This window comes from Thunnus maccoyii, chromosome 17, assembly GCF_910596095.1.
Source record: "Thunnus maccoyii chromosome 17, fThuMac1.1, whole genome shotgun sequence".
In the NCBI taxonomy this organism is placed as follows: Eukaryota; Metazoa; Chordata; class Actinopteri; order Scombriformes; family Scombridae; genus Thunnus; species Thunnus maccoyii.
This window is the reverse complement of record NC_056549.1, coordinates 202,160-221,477: the sequence shown is the minus strand read 5'-3', so window position 1 is coordinate 221,477 and position 19,318 is coordinate 202,160. Positions and strand designations below refer to the sequence as shown.

The 19,318-nt window shown below is 44.6% G+C and overlaps 2 protein-coding genes across 3 annotated transcripts in view; one reads left to right on the top strand and one right to left on the bottom strand.

The window, feature by feature from the left end:
- Positions 1-137: 137 nt before the first annotated feature.
- Positions 138-12,587, top strand: serpina10a (serpin peptidase inhibitor, clade A (alpha-1 antiproteinase, antitrypsin), member 10a). Its single transcript, XM_042389881.1, has 6 exons — positions 138-386; positions 1,811-2,126; positions 4,503-4,793; positions 7,376-7,649; positions 9,445-9,592; positions 10,519-12,587. The coding sequence occupies exons 2-6, from the start codon at positions 1,841-1,843 to the stop codon at positions 10,699-10,701; spliced, it is 1,182 nt and encodes a 393-aa protein (XP_042245815.1). The 5' UTR covers positions 138-386; positions 1,811-1,840; the 3' UTR covers positions 10,702-12,587.
- A 186-nt stretch (positions 12,588-12,773) lies between these two features.
- Positions 12,774-19,318, bottom strand: part of ppp4r4 (protein phosphatase 4, regulatory subunit 4) — a 38,383-nt gene continuing 31,838 nt past the window's right edge. For both annotated transcript variants that reach the window (XM_042389870.1, XM_042389871.1), the window contains exons 24-26: positions 16,759-16,820; positions 16,288-16,651; positions 12,774-12,998 (exon numbers count right to left, since the gene is read on the bottom strand). In XM_042389870.1, coding sequence (XP_042245804.1) covers positions 12,953-12,998; positions 16,288-16,651; positions 16,759-16,820 — 472 coding nt within the window. In that variant the 3' untranslated portion in view covers positions 12,774-12,952. The remainder of the gene's footprint in view (positions 12,999-16,287; positions 16,652-16,758; positions 16,821-19,318) is intronic.

Sequence of the window (19,318 nt, the reverse complement as noted above, 5' to 3'; positions counted from 1 at the left end):
AGTCATACATGTTAATAGTCATACTTATTAATAGTCATACTTATTATTAGTCATACATGTTAACAGTTCAAACATGTTAACAGTCATACATGTTAACAGTTCATACATGTTAACAGTCATACATGTTAATAGTCATACTTATTAATAGTCATACTTATTATTAGTCATACATGTTATTGATTATCATTCATTTGAATTACATCACTTCTATTTACTTCTATATACCGTTTGTTGAGTGGACTTTTATTTCGAAAAGAGCTGACCGGAAGACGTCTTGTTTCCGGTGCATGGTGCGAGCTTGACGGTGATGCGCAGCTCGTGCAGCTTCAGAGCAGAGACGTTGTTTAGTTTTCAGACTGGAAACATCGAAGAAGAAGCTTCAGAAGGTTTGTTTGTTTGTTTGTTTGTTTACAGCAGCTGATTATTATATAAGATCAATACGTCATCAATACAAAGCTTCTACTCAGACAGCTGATCAGTAGATAATATCGATCCGGACTGATCAGAATTTCAGCATCAAAACAGGACAAAAATGATCTTTTCAAAGTCAAAGCTTTAAAATAAAGAAGACTGAAATGTAAACAAACAACTGTGACGTCATCCGATGCTTGGGGCGTGGCCCTGCAGGCAGGATATCCATGATGTTATTGATCAGTTTGACAGGTTCTGATGAACAGCTGGAGCTTGGCTCTGATTGGCTGCAGGTCAGATGAATGGTCCAGCGTGGGGGGGCAGAGGAGACCAGGTGGGCTGAGCCGGTCCAGGTTCTGACACACGTTAACTACAACAGTTTAATCAGAAGGACTTATACACCGTCACCGGTTACCGGTACCGTTACACACACCACGACCAACATTAACAGCATCACACAGCCTGTCACACACACACACGCACACACACACACACACACACTCACACACACACACACACACACACACACACAGATGGCAGAAGCAGAAGAATCAACATAAAATCCAACTGTAACCCAACAATAAACAATAATAATAAACACGCTACAGTCTGAGAATATAAATTGGCCTCTTGTGATGATGACAGCAGAGACGACGGGGATTATTGGTGTTGAACACTGACATTATTTCAGGGACAAAGACTTCAGTCTGTGTGTCGTCACTGCTGCTCTGATGCCAGTTTTTATCCGACTGATGGTGAAAAGAGTCTTTGAACAGTAACGTTACAGCTTGTTGCTGCTGGGTTAGCAGCCGTGCACGTGTCGTTACTACTCGCACTTGTTGAGGAGAAACTGGTGCAGGAGGAGACGTCTGGGTTGAGAATGAGGCTGAATACTCTTCCTCCTGCTCTTCACAACGTCTTCTTGTGACAAACTGAAGCAAACTGCTTTGTTTCTGCACGATTTTTATCTGAACTTACATTAAAAGCAGCGAACCAGCAGACAGCAGGGTCACAATCTGCCGTCTGATAAATGTACTGCCACTCAAACAATCTGACCTATCATCATCATCATCATCATCATCATCATCATCATCATATGGTAAACAAGAAGCAAGTTTTATTTTTACTGGTCGCAGTCAGATAATTGAAACAGTTTTCATTGATCGCTGTTCACTGGATGATTCAGCAAAAAGAAGCAAGAAGCCTTCTGATTGGTCGGGCCCACCAGCAGCCACCACCAATGACAACTGTCCTCAGTAATAACAAGAATAAGAATAATAACAATAATAATAATATATGTTATTTATGGAGCACTTTTCAGGGAACTTAAAGACACCTTACATCAGGCAGCTTTCATCCAGAAGAACTGAACTTCATTTGTTTCCGTCTGTGTTTATAGCTCAGCAGTCCAGTAGAGGGCACTAGGACCATGACTCCCTGCGTCAGCCTCTCCATGGTCGGCGTGCTGCTCCTCCTGAGTCCGGCTTCCTGTCAGACCGTCACCAGCCCCGTTCAGGACCTGAGCAACAGGAACGCAGACTTCGCCACCCGGCTGTACCGCGCCGTCGCCAGCCGCACCGACGACAACATCCTCCTGTCGCCACTCACGCTGTCCGCCGCGATGACGGCGCTCAGCGGGGCCGCCGCCGGGCCGACCGCTGAACAGCTGCTGCAGGGACTCAGTCTGACCGGACTGGACCCTGAGACCATCCCAGGTGGGTCAGAGTTCTGGGGTCACGTCTGTGTCAGGTGTAGGAATTTGAGGCTCGACTCAAATATGAAATTATTTGTCCGCGGTGACATCACTCATATTAGAGTGTGTATAATAACAGGAAATAGTTGTTGGTCAATTAGATTTAAGATTAATATTGATCCTAATTATGATTTTGTGAGGCTCTTTGAAGGTCATGTGACTGAAAACACATTTATTACTAATTCTACAGTTACAATTACAACAGATTACAAACACAACTGGTGCACAAGGCTGTTGCTAGTTATGGCTAGTTCAATCAATCAATCAATCTTTATTTATATAGCGCCATATCACAACAGAAGTCATCTCAAGGCACTTTACACATAGAGCAGGTCAAGACCGAACTCTTTAATTTACAGAGACCCAACAATTCCTCCATGAGCAAGCACTTGGCGACAGCGGTAAGGAAAAACTCCCCTTTAACGGTTAGAAACCTCAAGCAGAACCCGGCTCTTGGTGGGCGGCCATCTGCTTTGACCGGTTGGGTTGAGAGAGAGAAAGAGAGAGGGAAAGGGGGAGGGGGGACAGAAGAGCAACAATCACAACAACAATAACAAGCATAAGTATCAACAGACAGGGAAGGATGCCATCAGGACTGTGAAGGACCGCGAAGGCTCGGCCCAGAACCCAGGGTTTCCTGTGAGATGAGAAAGCACAAAAAACTCCGGGGAAGAAGCAAAGTTAGTGACATGCATTGATGTTACATGAATGCATACAGATGGAGAGGAGGAGGAGGAGAGAGGAGCTCAGTGCATCATGGGAAGTCCCCCAGCAGTCTAGGCCTATAGCAGCATAACTAAGGGCTGATCCAAGGCGAGCCTGGTCGGCCCTAACTATAAGCTTTATCAAAAAGGAAAGTTTTAAGCCTACTCTTAAACATAGAGAGGGTGTCTGCACCCCGGACTGAATCTGGAAGATGGTTCCACAGGAGAGGAGCCTGATAGCTGAAGGCTCTGCCTCCCATTCTACTTTTAAAGACTGTAGGGACCACCAGTAAGCCTGCATACTGGGAGCGCAGTGTTCTAGTGGGATAATACGGTACTATGAGCTCTTCAAGATATGATGGTGCCTGACCATTAAGGGCTTTGTAAGTTAGGAGAAGGATTTTAAATTCTATTCTAGATTTTACAGGAAGCCAATGCAGCGAAGCTAAAATGGGAGAAATGTGGTCTCTTTTTCTAGTTTTAGTCAGAACACGTGCAGCTGCATTCTGGACCAGCTGGAGAGTCTTTAGAGACTTGTTAGAGCAGCCTGATAATAAGGAATTGCTATAATCCAGCCTAGAAGTAACAAATGCGTGAACTAGTTTTTCTGCATCTTTTAGGGACAGGATGTGCCTGATTTTTGTGATATTACGTAAGTGAAAAAAGGCAGTCCTTGAGATTTGATTTATGTGGGAGTTAAAGGACATATCCTGATCAAAGATAACTCCCAGATTCCTTACGGTGGTGCTGGAGGCCAGGGTAATGCCATCCAGAGTAGCTATATCATTAGATAATGTGTTTCTAAGGTGTTTAGGGCCAAACACAATAACTTCAGTTTTATCTGAGTTTAGTAGCAGAAAATTGCAGGTCATCCAGGTCTTTATGTCGTTAAGGCATGCTTGGAGTTTGTTTAACTGATTGGTTTCATCTGGTTTCATTGATAAATATAATTGGGTATCATCTGCATAACAACTAGTTATTGCTAGTTATGGGTAGTTATGGCTAGTGTAGGAATTTGTGCACTCAAATATCTTTATGATTTTATGGGGGAATTATGAATTATTATTGTGCAACAACTCCAACATGAAATTATTCGTCTAGTGTCAGAGTCTGTACCTACTCTACACTAGAGTGTTTCCACATACAAACTGCACTGCACAAGTACATACATTCATGTAATTTTAAAGAGATTGATTTATTCTATTACCATGTAATAAACACATCTTACCAAAAAATACCACATAGAAATAAAAAATAAAATACAGAAAAAAAAGAAAAAGTAGCCACATGATGCCCAGTTGAAAAGCAGGATCAGCTAAAGATCACTGACATGTAAACATGCTGGGATCAGACCGCGACCATCACGTCTGCTTCCTGTCGTTAGTTGTTACTTCGTTAGTGTCTAAAGTGAATTAATGAAGATGAAAATAAAATATTTGTGCCACTGTTTGTGTAATGCAGTTATCACATGTTTATGTTATTAATGATAACTGTATTTATCCAACAACTAACCAGTATCAAACCAGTATCATGTATCATGATCCCCAATATGGCCGACGCACACCGGTGACATACAGCAGCGGCCAATGAGGCATCTGTCAGGGGTCAGAGGTCAAGTGTCCGTCTGTTGTCAGATCTGTTTCAGAGTCTACGGGCTGTGGTCTTGGAGGGGGACGGAGCTGTGAACCTGCAGCAGGGTGTGGCTATTTTCCCCGATCAGAGCTTCCAGGTCTCGCCAGCCTACCTGGACCTGGTCCAGAAGTTCGGTGGGACAGTTCAGAGCCTGAGCTACACAGCGCCGCAGGACGCCGCCGACACCATCGACCGATGGGCCCAGGAGCAGACTGCAGACCGGGTCCAGGGCCTGGTGACAAACCTGGACCCCCAGACACAGCTGCTGCTCACCACCGCCACCTCCTACCAGAGTATGTATCACCTGTCCAACACCTGTCACCTGTCAGAGGGCGGGGTTATCTATCACCTGTCAGAAGGCGGGGTTATCTAACACCTGTCAGAGGGCGGGGTTATCTATCACCTGTCAGAGGGCGGGGTTATCTATCACCTGTCAGAGGGCGGAGTTATCTAACACCTGTCAGAGGGCGGGGTTATCTAACACCTGTCAGAGGGCGGAGTTATCTATCACCTGTCAGAGGGCGGGGTTATTTAACACCTGTCAGAGGGCGGGGTTATCTAACACCTGTCAGAGGGCGGGGTTATCTAACACCTGTCAGAGGGCGGAGTTATCTATCACCTGTCAGAGGGCGGGGTTATCTAACACCTGTCAGAGGGCGGGGTTATCTAACACCTGTCAGAGGGCGGAGTTATCTATCACCTGTCAGAGGGCGGGGTTATTTAACACCTGTCAGAGGGCGGGGTTATCTAACACCTGTCAGAGGGCGGGGTTATCTATCACCTGTCAGAGGGCGGGGTTATCTAACACCTGTCAGAGGGCGGGGTTATCTATCACCTGTCAGAGGGCGGGGTTATTTAACACCTGTCAGAGGGCGGGGTTATCTATCACCTGTCAGAGGGCGGGGTTATTTAACACCTGTCAGAGGGCGGAGTTATCTAACACCTGTCAGAGGGCGGGGTTATCCAACACCTGTCAGAGGGCGGGGTTATCTATCACCTGTCACAGGGCGGGGTTATCTATCACCTGTCACAGGGCGGGGTTATCTATCACCTGTCAGAGGGCGGGGTTATTTAACACCTGTCAGAGGGCGGGGTTATCTAACACCTGTCAGAGGGCGGGGTTATTTAACACCTGTCAGAGGGCGGGGTTATTTAACACCTGTCAGAGGGCGGGGTTATTTAACACCTGTCAGAGGGCGGGGTTATTTAACACCTGTCAGAGGGCGGGGTTATCTAACACCTGTCAGAGGGCGGGGTTATCTAACACCTGTCAGAGGGCGGGGTTATTTAACACCTGTCAGAGGGCGGGGTTATATAACACCTGTCAGAGGGCGGGGTTATCTATCACCTGTCACAGGGCGGGGTTATCTAACACCTGTCAGAGGGCGGAGTTATCTATCACCTGTCAGAGGGCGGGGTTATCTATCACCTGTCAGAGGGCGGGGTTATTTAACACCTGTCAGAGGGCGGGGTTATATAACACCTGTCAGAGGGCGGGGTTATCTATCACCTGTCAGAGGGCGGGGTTATATAACACCTGTCAGAGGGCGGGGTTATCTATCACCTGTCACAGGGCGGGGTTATCTAACACCTGTCAGAGGGCGGGGTTATCTATCACCTGTCAGAGGGCGGGGTTATTTAACACCTGTCAGAGGGCGGGGTTATCTATCACCTGTCAGAGGGCGGGGTTATCTATCACCTGTCAGAGGGCGGGGTTATCTAACACCTGTCAGAGGGCGGGGTTATTTAACACCTGTCAGAGGGCGGGGTTATTTAACACCTGTCAGAGGGCGGGGTTATTTAACACCTGTCAGAGGGCGGGGTTATCTATCACCTGTCAGAGGGCGGGGTTATCTATCACCTGTCAGAGGGCGGGGTTATCTAACACCTGTAAAATCTAGAATAGAATTTAAAATCCTTCTCCTAACTTACAAAGCCCTTAATGGTCAAACACCATCATATCTTGAAGAGCTCATAGTACCGTATTATCCCACTAGAACACTGCGCTCCCAGTATGCAGCTTACTGGTGGTTCCTACAGTCTTTAAAAGTAGAATGGGAGGCAGAGCCTTCAGCTATCAGGCTCCTCTTCTATGGAACCATCTTCCAGATTCAGTCCGGGGTGCAGACACCCTCTCTATGTTTAAGAGTAGGCTTAAAACTTTCCTTTTTGATAAAGCCTATAGTTAGGGCCGACCAGGCTCGCCTTGGATCAGCCCTTAGTTATGCTGCTGTAGGCCTAGACTGCTGGGGGACTTCCCATGATGCACTGAGCTCCTCTCTCCTCCTCCTCCTCTCCATCTGTATGTATTCATGTAACATCAATGCATGTCACTAACTTTGCTTCTGCCCCGGAGTTTTTTGTGCTTTCTCATCTCACATGAAAACCTGAGTCCCGGGCCGAACCTTCGCGGTCCTTCACAGTCCTGATGGCATCCTTCCCTGGCTGTTGCTGCTCGTGCTTGTTGTTGTTGTTGTGATTGTTGCTCTCCTGTCCCCCCTCCCCCTTTCCCTCTCTCTTTCTCTCTCTCAACCCAACCGGTCAAAGCAGATGGCCGCCCACCAAGAGCCGGGTTCTGCTTGAGGTTTCTACCCGTTAAAGGGGAGTTTTTCCTTCCCGCTGTCGCCAAGTGCTGCTCATGGGGGAACTGTTGGGTCTCTGTAAATTAAAGAGTACGGTCTTGACCTGCTCTATGTGAAAAGTGCCTTGAGATGACTTCTGTTGTGATATGGCGCTATATAAATATTGATTGATTGATTGATTGATTGATGACTGTCAGAGGGCGGGGTTATCTATCACCTGTCAGAGGGCGGGGTTATCTAACACCTGTCAGAGGGCGGGGTTATCTCAACTGTCACCTGTCTCTGTGTTGCAGCGCGGTTCAGTCCGTCCTTTAACTCGAGCGTCACTCAGGATGAGCGTTTCTTCGTGGACAGGTATCACGTCGTCATGGTGCCCATGATGTTCCGGGCAGATAAGTACTTCCTGGCATACGACCGCTCGCTGAAGGTCGGCGTGTTGAAGCTGCCGATGGCGGACGGAGCGGCCATGTTGGTCGTGCTGCCTGATGAAGACGTGGACGTCACTGCCGTTGAAGAGGAGGTGACCGGCGAGAAGATCCGGACCTGGATCAGACAGCTGAAGAAGACGTGAGACTCTTCTTCCTCTTCTGTGTTTATTCTGTGTGGTGTTTTGGAGGTTTGCTCGTAGACGTCTCAGAACCTGTTTGTCTGTTTCTGACGTCATTCTGCTGCTAAATACTCGCTGCAATAACAGATTAATGCTGAAATATAAATGACTTATTTCAGTTAAATAACGTTTAATGTGTTTAAAGCAGGAAAGTCCGAGAATCAGTCTGCATTGATCTGTAAAGGAATGTGTGATTCTTACAGTATCTGTATGAGAAGCGTCTCCCTCAGGTCTTTAAATCTCTGCAGGACTGATATGTTGATAAATCTGCATCAGAGCACATCTATCACTGTTTACCTTCATTAAACCACCTGATGTCACCAGGCTGCTGCCACACACACCTCTACTCACATCTCACTGGTCACTATAACTCCATATTCTGTTGTTTATGAAGGAGACGTCGGGTTAGCAGCTCATCAGCCTCTTTTCCAGCTTTCTTAGCGTCTCATGTTTTATTCTTGAAACACACTGCAGTGCAAACAGTGACATGAATGACTATGTGACCGTGTACGAGGTGAGAGACATGAGAGTTATTGCTGAAAAAGTGTCGCTCCGATATCAAATCAAATCAAATTTATTTATAAAGACAACAACAGTCGACCAAAGTGCAGAACAATGATGATAACAAATGCCATGAACAACACAATAAAGACGCAAAGACCGGTTTAATATGAGTTAAAAGCCAAAGAATAAAAATGAGTTTTAAGACAGGATTTAAAACCAGGAAGTGTGGGAGGGTTAGGGTTAGGGTTCTAATATGCAGAAGCAACTCGTTCCAGAGTTTGGGGGCTTTAATAACGAAGGCTCGATCTCTCCTGTGCTTCAACCTTGACTGGTCAGCAGACCTGAGTGCCTTTGATGGGATGTGTGGATGTAAGAGATCAGAGAGGCAGGTTAAAGCTAGTCCGTTCAATGATTTATAGGCAAACAATAAAATCTTAAAATCAATCCTAAAACGTACTGGGAACCAGTGGAGGGAAGCCAGTACGGGGGAAATGTGCTCTCATTTGCATGTTCCTGTTAAAAGACGAGCTGCAGCTGTAAGCGAGAGAGAAGCCCGACTAACAGCCTCAGCTGGAAGAAGCTAATTTAAATTCACTGTCCATGATCACACCCAGACTTCTTACAGCGGGTTTATATGAGGGGCATCACAGGCACCACTGGCTCCAAACACCAGGACTTCAGTTTTGTTTTGATTAAAACTTTAAACTTTCAGTTTCAGAGGAAAATAAACCAGCGTGTCGTCTTTATAGCGGTGGAACGAGATGCCAGATTTTCTGAAAATGGACTCTAGTGGGAGCGAGTAGAGGGAGAATAAGATCCGAGGATAGAAGCCTTCGGGATGATTTTCAATGGAGCAACATTATCCAGGATGTTTCGGCAGGTGGAATAAAACAGTGAGGTTAACGCCTCACTATTAAAACAAAGGGAACCTGAGTGAGTCTCAGCAGTGAACGGGTTAAACCTACGACAGCGCCTTGTTATATTCAGTTCAACACTGGAGTAAAAGTCATGAAAACTTTTTATTAAGTTATTTGGTTTATTTCTGTGGTTACTATAGCAACAGACCTGCTCCATCTGTGTTCATGTTGACCTGGCGTCACACTTCACTGTGATTGGCTGAGCTGTTTCACAGCGATAACTGCAGTGTATGACCTCACTGCTCAATCAACAAAACTTTATTAACATTACAAACATCCCGTCTGAGCGTGTGCGACGTCACAGCTAAATGTTTTTCTGCTTCTGTTTTGACAGGAAGCTGGAGGTGCAGCTGCCGCGCTTCCTGTTGGAGCGCTCGTACTCGCTGAGCGACGCTCTGCAGACACTCGACATCACGCAGGTGTTTCAGGACACTGCTGACATGAGCGGCATGGGCGGAGCTAAAGGTCCCACACTGACACAGGTGAGCGAAGAAGCTTTCAGGTGATGAAACGTTTCTCTGACTGTAAAACCTTCAGAGGCGCCGACATTTCAAATGTTTAACCCTGTTTAATACATTAACATGGAAATATTTCACAACTTTTTAATTTTTGTGCAGCAGATACACATTTTTGTACAAACTATAGAGTTCTGGGTTCAGTTTGACTCGTATTTATTCAAAAATCCTGTTTCATTAACTGACACACTGTAGTCTGTACAGTGTGTCAAAACACCGACGCCCCCCCAGGCCAAACCAGTCAACCCAGGGGAACCACCTAACCATTACCTACGGTGTGGACATGTGGGGGAACACATACCAGACAACAACACACTAATACAGAGTAAAAAATCAGCATCCAAAGGTTGTTTCAAATGAGGGAAAGTAAATATGATTTCAGAGGAATAACAGTTAGTGAGGACAAATGCAAAACTTCATTGTATCACAATAAAGTGAGTTAATCTATGGAACAACTGTAGTGAAGAAATGAAAACATGTGAAACATTAAGTAAATTTAAACAAATCTTTGAAAATAACATGAACAGACATAGAATGAATGAACAAAGGTGGAATAATATGATATGATGGTCGAGAGTCTTTTTGACTTGTGTTGTTTTTGTTTGTTGTTATTGTTTCTATGCACGTTATATTTATTCTCTTGTGTTGTTTTGAATGTTTTTTGGCTTTGATTTGATCGATAAAGTATAAAAAAAAGAAAGGACTAGAGAAGTTCGTCCTACGCCTTTTAAGGTTATTTGTGTTGCTTACTGAAAGTTTGCTGTTATTTTTGTTTATTGTTTTGTTTCGCTGCCTATATATTTTATTTTATTTTAACATATTCAAAATAAAAATAATCTAAAAATAAAAATAAATAAAATAGTCTGATCTGTCTTCCTGTCACCTGTCTGCAGGTGTTCCATAAATCCGTCGTCTCCGTGGATGAGAGCGGCGGCGCCTCAGGAGGCGGAGTCAGCGTGTTCTCCTCTCTTCCTCCTCGACTGACCATCAACAGACCGTTCCTCTTCATCGTCTACCAGCCGGCGAGCAGCAGTGTGCTGCTGATGGGCCGCGTAGTCGATCCCACCAAGAAATAAACACCTGTAGCTGAGTCACTGCTAAGCCCCGCCCCTCACAGTTACTGTTACCTGTCAGATTTACCTGCTAACACATTAACCTGCTAACTGATTTACCGGCTAACTGATTTACTTGCTAACACATTTACCTGCTAGCTGATTTACCTGCTAACTGATTTACCTGCTAACACATTAACCTGCTAACTGATTAACCGGCTAACACATTTACCTGCTAACTGATTTACCTGCTAACACATTAACCTGCTAACTGATTAACCGGCTAACGCATTAACCTGCTAGCTGATTTACCTGCTAACTGATTTACCTGCTAACTCATTTACCTGCTAACTCATTTACCTGCTAACACATTAACCTGCTAGCTGATTTACCTGCTAACTGATTTACCTGCTAGCTGATTTACCTGCTAACTCATTTACCTGCTAACTCATTTACCTGCTAACACATTAACCTGCTAACTGATTAACCGGCTAACTGATTTACTTGCTAACACATTAACCTGTTAACTGATTTACCGGCTAACTGATTTACTTGCTAACACATTAACCTGCTAACTGATTTACCGGCTAACTGATTTACTTGCTAACACATTTACCTGCTAACTGATTTACCGGCTAACTGATTTACTTGCTAACTGATTTACCGGCTAACACATTTACTTAAAACAGACTGACTGACTCTCTGTCCCCTCAAAGGTCAAAGTTCAACTCAATTAGCACAAATTTACTTTACAGCTGATTTAGTTCAGACTTTACTTATGACCTGTACAGCACAGCGAGAGGTTGATCACTTAGTATTATTATTGTTATTAGTGATAGTAGTAGTAGTAGTAGTAGTATTAGTAGTAGTAGTAGTTCTATTAGTAGTATTTCTAGTAGAGCAGCAGTACTTCAGCCTCTCACGTTGTGTAGTGAAAAACACACTGAGCGGTCACTAATGTAACTCTGGTTCTCTGAGTCCTGTATAAAGACTGATGACATCATCATGTATCCATATATAACCTGTGTGCAGTAGAGGTCTGCACGGGTCCAAAACCCTGGACCCGACCCGAAACTGAGCCGTGGAAAACCTACCTGAACCCGACGCAAACAGACATGAACAGAGAGAACACAAACACTGGCAGCAGCCTGATTATCTAGCAATTAATTAGATTAATTAACATGCAACTGCAGTGAAAAGAGCAGCAGTGTTATTACAATAATGCCCTAAGAACAAATATAAAGTCATAGAAACGAAAATAATTTGCTTACATGCTTCAAACACACATTTATAACATATAATAACTTTGAACAACTGAGAGCCTTCTGTAGCCAGCTGGGTAACAGATAGAAGAAAGACACTGTTCTGACCTGTTTACTCTTCAGTTTATTCAATACAAATTAAAAATAAATGTAATATCTGTGAATCGAATTCCAAAAAAACAAAATTTGTTAAACATTATAAATCTTATAGACGACAGATTTTCCTAAAGAAAGTTTCAGGTCCCTTGTCAGAACTTGTCAGAACTTGTCAGAACTTGTCAGAACAGGAGCAAACAGCTGACGCGTCAGCTGGTTTTACCTCCTTTAACTTGTTCCTCATGTCAATTTACGTTCACGTTACGTTTCCTCCCGCGGTGATTGTGACCACATGATCACAGCTGATCCACTCGTTTCAGACATGTCGACATACAGACCCGAGGTAGTAAAAAGAGACCCGAGCTGATTACACTGAGTAGAATTTGGACCCGGTATGACTTGAGTCCCGGGTTGGATCTCGGTTCCTCAGAACCAAGTGAACCCGTGAAGACCTCTATTATGAAGTTCATGACTGAAAGTTTCCCTACTCTTCTGTTGAATGCATCATGTGACCTCCACTGTACGTTACACATTAAAACTTTTTCCAAAGAATCTTTGTCATGATGTCATCAAACTTCATAACTTCAAAACTAAATAAATATTTTTTTATGTCTAAAATAGAATCAAAGACACATTTAAAGAACTTTAACTAATAAAACAGGTAACAGACCTAGTCCGCATCTGTCCAGCCAATCAGGTGTCAGCAGGTGCAACACTACCCAATAAGAACACAGGACAGTTTGTATGTGGAGTTTACTGAACCAATCAGGTGACAGAATGAGATCATCAGAAGACACAGTGCTCAGTAAGGCAGAGATGGACGTCCTGTTGCATTGTGGGTAATGTCCTGAATGGAAACCAGTCCCTGGCTGCTGATTGGCTGATGGTCTAGTGGAGGTATGATGATGTCATCGCTGTCACTCTCTTCCTGATTGCACGCTGAAAGAGTTTGACTTCCTGTTTCTGTAAAAATAAAAGAGGAAATGACTCGTTAAGTTTCAGATCTGCTAAAACCAGAACAGGGTTTAGAACTGGGTTAAAGTGGGCTAAACTAGGACAAACCTGGGTTTATGGTGAGCTAGGATGGGCTGAGTGCTAAACCTGGTCTAAATCAGAATGAAGTTAATGTAAAATAAAAAGCAGTTTGGTCAGGGTCAGGATGGAGCTAAACCAGGACCAGGATGAAGGCTAAACACTGATAGTGGGACCACAAAAGACTGAACCAGGTCCATGTCGGCTCTTAAACTGCTAAAATGATCCTAGAGGGTTTTGTGGGCTCTTCTCTGTGGCCTCAGTGACTCAGTTTCAGGGTTGGTCACCTTAGACCAGGGTCACCTGAGATCAGGGTCACCTGAGACCAGGATCACCTGAGACCAGGGTCACCCACAGTGGTGCTTGAAAGTTTGTGAACCATTTAGAATTTGTTCTATTTCTGCATAAATATGACCTAAAATGTGATCAGATTTTCATGCAAGTCCTAAAATGAGATAAAGAGACATGAATTAAACAAATGAGACAGAAACCTTACAAAGGTTAGTTTATTTATTAAGGAAAATAATCCAATGTTACATATTTATGTGAGTAAAGTAAGTGAACCTCCAGGATTATCAGTTCATTTGAAGGGGAAGCTAGAGTCAGGTGTTTCAATCAATGGATAGGGTTTTGGTGTGCCAGCCAGAGTTTAGTCAGACAATTTTAATGTTTAAGATTTTTAAGGTCAACCCCCCACATGGATATATGAATCAGTGCTCCATACGCTCTGCCACGAACTCACATAGCATAAATCTGAACCACCACGCAGAACGCAAACAATCAAAGCAATAATCAGAGTGACAATGCAAACACAGCGATGTTCAATATAAATCAGTGTATTGGCGGCACAATGAAAACCACTGAAGAAGAAAAATGTCCTTCAAAGGCAAATAATCAACTAAACCAAATGTTATGAACCAAAAATAAAGAGTCCAGAGTTCAACAAAAAAATAACAATCTCTGGGGATTCAATAACAAACAATTAAAGAAAGAAATTCAGTTTGTCATTTAATTCAGTTCTCAAATGTTCTGAGTAAACCCTCTTCCCAAACATCTCCAACGCTGCTGGAGTTACTGGTACAGGTCAGTTGGTCCACTTTGTGCACACAGGACATGAGTGCCTGGGGAAGTCCTCTATTTTGCTGGGGTCCAGGGTTTTTGGAGGCCTGTGTGGGAAAGAAGATGTAGCTCTGGGCATTTACTCCTGCTGAACGCGGACTGTACATGGAGCCAAGGACTGGCATGGATGCTGCTAAAAGGGACACACTGATAGATGGACTCTGCCTCTTCTCCAGTGGTACACCGCCATCTTTTATTTGTCGACACCATATTTAAAGGGGGGGCGGCAGGTTACTCAGGTGGATGCCTGAATCCCGCTGGCTGAACAAGGGAGGTGTGTCTGGCAGAATGCCACAGGATGACAATCAAGTGTGAGGCTGGGAGGCCCTGCCTTACTTAAAGAAGAGAAATCTGGGTCTTCACTATCAAAGTCTGAGCTTCACAACACAGGTTTGTGGAAGTGTGTCATCGCTCAAACAAAAGAGATTTCTGAGGACCTTAGAAGGAGAGTTGTTGATGTTCACCAGGCTGGAAAAGATTCCAAAACCATTTCTAAAGAGTTTGGACTCCACCAGTCAGGCAGATCGTGTACAAATGGAGGACATTCAACAACATTGTTGCCCTCCCCAGGAGTGGTCGACCAACAAAGATCACACCAAGAGCAAGGCGTCTTAAATGTGAATATTTTATGTGACAGTACCTCTCAAAAGTAAATAAATATATATAAACAGCACCAGTCAAAGGTTTGGACACACTTTGACTGGTGCTGTCCTACAGGTGTGCCTGGGACTGTTTATATATATATTTATTTACATATACAGGACTGTGCAAGTACTTACAGTCCTGTCTGTGGTTTGCTCAAGATCATGCGGATAAGTCAGAAGGCTGTTGGAAAAATGTTCTGTGGATGGATGAGACCAAACTAAAGCGTTACGTTTGGTGACGAGCAAACGCAGTTTTGTGGAAATTGTCACACTCAGCCCTGATGAAATAACACACAAAGCATTAATGTAGTTGAATATTAATATATTGTATACAGTATGTTGGAGACCATAGCTTCCAGCTCAGGTCAGGAGGGAGGGGTTCAATTGGCTTTATAGAATTCAACAGAACAAAGAAACCTTACACTATTGTTTCCCTGTTATTTATCTAAAAACAGTCAACCTAAAGCAAATTCTACATACAGCAGGGAAGATGTCAGAGTTCAACACAAACAACCATTATTGAAAAAAGACTCAAAGACTCTCGCTTAAAGCTATAAATCTCATTACAGCACATGGTAACACAACTTCTTCCGGGGATAACAGAGACATATAGCAATGAAGCAACATACAAAATGAATAAGAAATGCATAAATTATAAATCTTGATGTTTCATGCCAGTATACTTTCACAGCTGCAAGCAAAAGAACCTTATCGCATCTGTGAAACATGGTGGTGGTTGTATCATGGTTTGGGCTGCTTTACTGCCTCTGGACCAGGACAGCTTGCAATCATTGATGGAGCTGTGAGTTCTGAGCTGTACCAGCAAATTCTACAGGAAAATATCAAGGTATACCTCTGTGAACTGAAGCTCAACAGCAAGTGGGTCATGCAGCAAGACAACAAGCAACACACAAGTCAGTCTACCAAAGAATGGTTAAAGCAGAGGAACGTTAATGTTAAGTCCTGACCTTAATCCTATAGATATGCTGTGGAAGGATCTGAAGCAGGCAGTTCATGCAGGAAGCCCACTAACATCCCCGAGTTTAGACTGTTCTGTAAGGAGGAATGAGCTAAAATTCCGATGTGCAGGGCTGATAAACAGTTACTGGAAACATTTAGTGGAAGTTATTGTTGCAATGGGGGTCACACCAGTTACTGTAAGGAGGTTCACATACTTTATTCACACACAAATACGTAACATCATTTTCCTCAATAATAAAGGGTTTTGTCTAATTTGTTTAATTGGGTTCTCTTTATCTAGTTTTAGGACTCGTGTGAAAATCTGATCCCATTTTAGGTCATATTCATGCAGAAATAGAGAAAGTTCTATGTGGATTCATGAGGACCCTTTGATTGGTTCAATAAGCTCTGAGAGAACCTTGTTTGGAGTCTCTCCTGGAGCCTGGTATGAGAGGCCACTCGAGTTCGACAAGCAGAACATTTCAACAAGAACTCACATTGACAGCTTCCTAGACTGGCTGTCCTTCACCCCGCTGCTGCGCTGGTCTATTGATTTACTGCGTTGGTCCAAGGTACTGGTCCTGTTTTCTCTCTGGTCCAGGGTACTGGTTCTGTGGTCTCTTTGGTCCAAGGTACTGGTTCTGTGGTCTCTCTGGTCCAAGGTTATGGTCCTGTGGTCTCTCTGGTCCATGGTACTGGTCCTGTGGTCTCTCTGGTCCAAGGTAATGGTCCTGTGGTCCAGTGTACTGGTCCTGTCCAGGAGGCTGGTGGTGTTGCTGCGGATCAGGACCGGCATGGAAGAGGTGGACTGGGTCTGGGACAGTGTTGCCATGGTGAAGTGGGCTGTCCTCAAGGAATCATCTAGAAAACACAGGAAGTGATGTAAAAATGAAAAAGATGGCTGGTCCTGCAGACCTAAAACCTGCTGCCTGACCCTGGATCCAGAACCAGGTGTATGTATGTGGTACCTTTGCTGGTTAACATGGAGGACTTCCCAGGTCCAGAACCACCACTCAGCTCTTTAACTTTCCTGGAACACAGAACCAGAACATCAGGAACACTTCAACCTGGTTTACACCTTTACTCTGCAAGAACCCAACACCAGGAGACAAGACCTGAGTCCCTGACGGACACCTGGTTCCTGTGAACCAGCAGCTGTACATTTATGAAAATGATCAATGTTTCAATCATAGGTCAATAAATCGCAGATGAAGCTGGTTAAGATCTAAGTTGGTTTGTCTCTTCAAATACTTACAATTTACAATTTCATTTAACAGACACTTTTATCCAGAGCGACGTACATCTGAGAGCTGATCCAACACAAACAGGGATCCAGTCAGGAGACACAACACCAGTAAGTGCCATAAAGCTTAAGTTTGAGTCTGATAGGACGTAGGTGCCAACAGGCGGTGCACTGAGGCAACGCACAGAGTGCATAAATTGCAGAGATTTTTTTAAAGTTTTAAAGTTTTAAAGATTGAGAGGGACTCTGCAGATCGAACAGAGTTTGGTAACTCGTTCCGCCACCGGGGAACTACAGAGGAGAAGAGACTAGCTAGCGACTTAGGGTCCTGTTGTGGAACCAGGCGCCTTTCATTGGCAGAGTGTAGTGAGGGGGAGGGAGTGTAGACCTGGATGCTGATGTTTTGTTGTATGGAGGGACTGGCTGGGATGACAAGGGGCTCGGTCTTAGAGAGGTTGAGTTGAAGGTGGCGTTATTTCATCCATGCTGATATATCTGTAAGGCATGATGAGATCTGAGCTGAGACTTTGTGGTCTTCCGGCGGGAATGACAGGAAGAACTGGGTATCGTCAGCATAGCAATGGTATGAGAAACCATGGAAGCGGATGATTGGGACAAGTGAGGTGGTGTATAATGAGAAAAGGGGACCAAGCACTGACCCTTGAGGAACCCCTGTGGATAAGCTGTGCAGTTTGGACACTTCTCCTAGATACTCTAAAATATCTCCCTGACAGGTAGGACATGAACCAGCGGAGGGCAGATCCCAAGATACCAAGCTCAGTGAGTGTGGGGAGGAGGATTTGGTGGTTGACTGTGTCAAAGGCAGCTGACAGATCCAGTAGCAGCAGAGCTGAGGACTGACCAGCAGCTCTTGTGGAACGCACTGATTCCATAACCGGCAGGAGTGCAGTCTCAGTAGAGTGACGGCGCTTAAAACCGGACTGATTCGGGTCGTACAGGTTGTTCTCAGAAAGGAATTCAGAGGCTTGGTTAAAGAGTGTGTGCTGAAATATTTTTGACAGGAAGGGCAGGAGTGAAACCAGTCTGTAGTTTTCAATCTGGGCTGGGTTGAGTGTAGGTTTTTTGAGCAGCGGGGTGACTCAGGCTTGCTTAAATGTGGTGGGGAAAACACCACATTTCAGCAACTCCTCACGTTGTAAGTGAGGAGTTGAAGACGTGTGTTACTGTGGGGTTAATTGTTGGGGAAATGGTCTGTAGAAGGTTGGATGGTTTTGGGTCCAGTGGACAGGTAGGGGGACGGGAGTCCAGCAGAAGTGTGGAGACTTCCTCCTCGGTCAGAGGGGAGAATGAAGACAGTGTGGCCCTGTTAGCTGGCAGCTGCAGACTGGGTTGGTCAGGCTCAGAGAACTGGTTACTGATGGCAGAGACCTTACCAGTAAAGAACGAGGCGAACATGTCAGCAGTGAGCAGAGTGGAGGGCGGAGGAGGAGGCGGATTGAGGAGTGAGTTAAAAGCAGAGAATATTTTCTGAGCGTCTGAGGCGCCACAGATCTGGTTCTGATAGAAAGTGGTCTTAGCAGTTTTTAAACTGGAGGAGAATGATGCAAGGAGACCCTGATAGTCACTGAGGTCAGTGGACTCTCTGGATTTCCGTCATTTTCTCTCTGCTGCTCTGAGTTCTGCCCTTTGCTCTCTGATGACCTCAGTGAGCCGTGGACTGGGAGGGGTGATGCGAGCAGGTTTGGATGTTAGAGGACAGAGACTGTTAAGAGAGGTGGCTAGTGAGGAACAGAGTGTGTCTGTAGCTTTATTGACCACGAGTGAGGAAAATACGTTATGAGGAGGCAGGGTGGCCAATACCTCATTGGAGAGTTGAGTTGGTGTGAGGGACCGGATGTTGCGGTGGAAAGAGACCATTTGTGGAGCAACATAAGGATGTCCTGGTATTGAATAACGAAGTGGTCAGACAGTTGTAGGGGGGTATTTTATTTTATGTTGAAAGGTGCTGTTGGAATAGTTATGTCTCTCTATGAGCACAAACATGTAACACTGCTGGCCTGAATGTTAATGATACAGTGGATCTATGATATTTGATATGAAGTATGTGAGGAGGATCATTATAAAACCGGCCCTCAATTCACCTCTTCACCTGCCTCCACCATGTCAGCCCACCTGCTCAGAGCTGCCACATTCTCCTGTTTGTTTTTACAAATACTGAGGTTTTCGTGGGAAGTGGTGGACGCAGCTTTCCAAGTACACAGCAGCTATAAATGAGCCTGCACCACAGCTCCCTCTGAGCCACCACAGTCCAGTACAGGGTCCAC

Coding starts and splice junctions, on each gene's coding strand:
- serpina10a (XM_042389881.1), top strand. CDS start 1,841: ATGACTCCCTGCGTCAGCCTCTCCATGGTCGGCGTGCTGCTCCTCCTG. Junction 7,650..9,444: donor ATCAGACAGCTGAAGAAGAC/GTGAGACTCTTC, acceptor CTGTTTTGACAG/GAAGCTGGAGGTGCAGCTGC. Junction 9,593..10,518: donor AAGGTCCCACACTGACACAG/GTGAGCGAAGAA, acceptor ACCTGTCTGCAG/GTGTTCCATAAATCCGTCGT.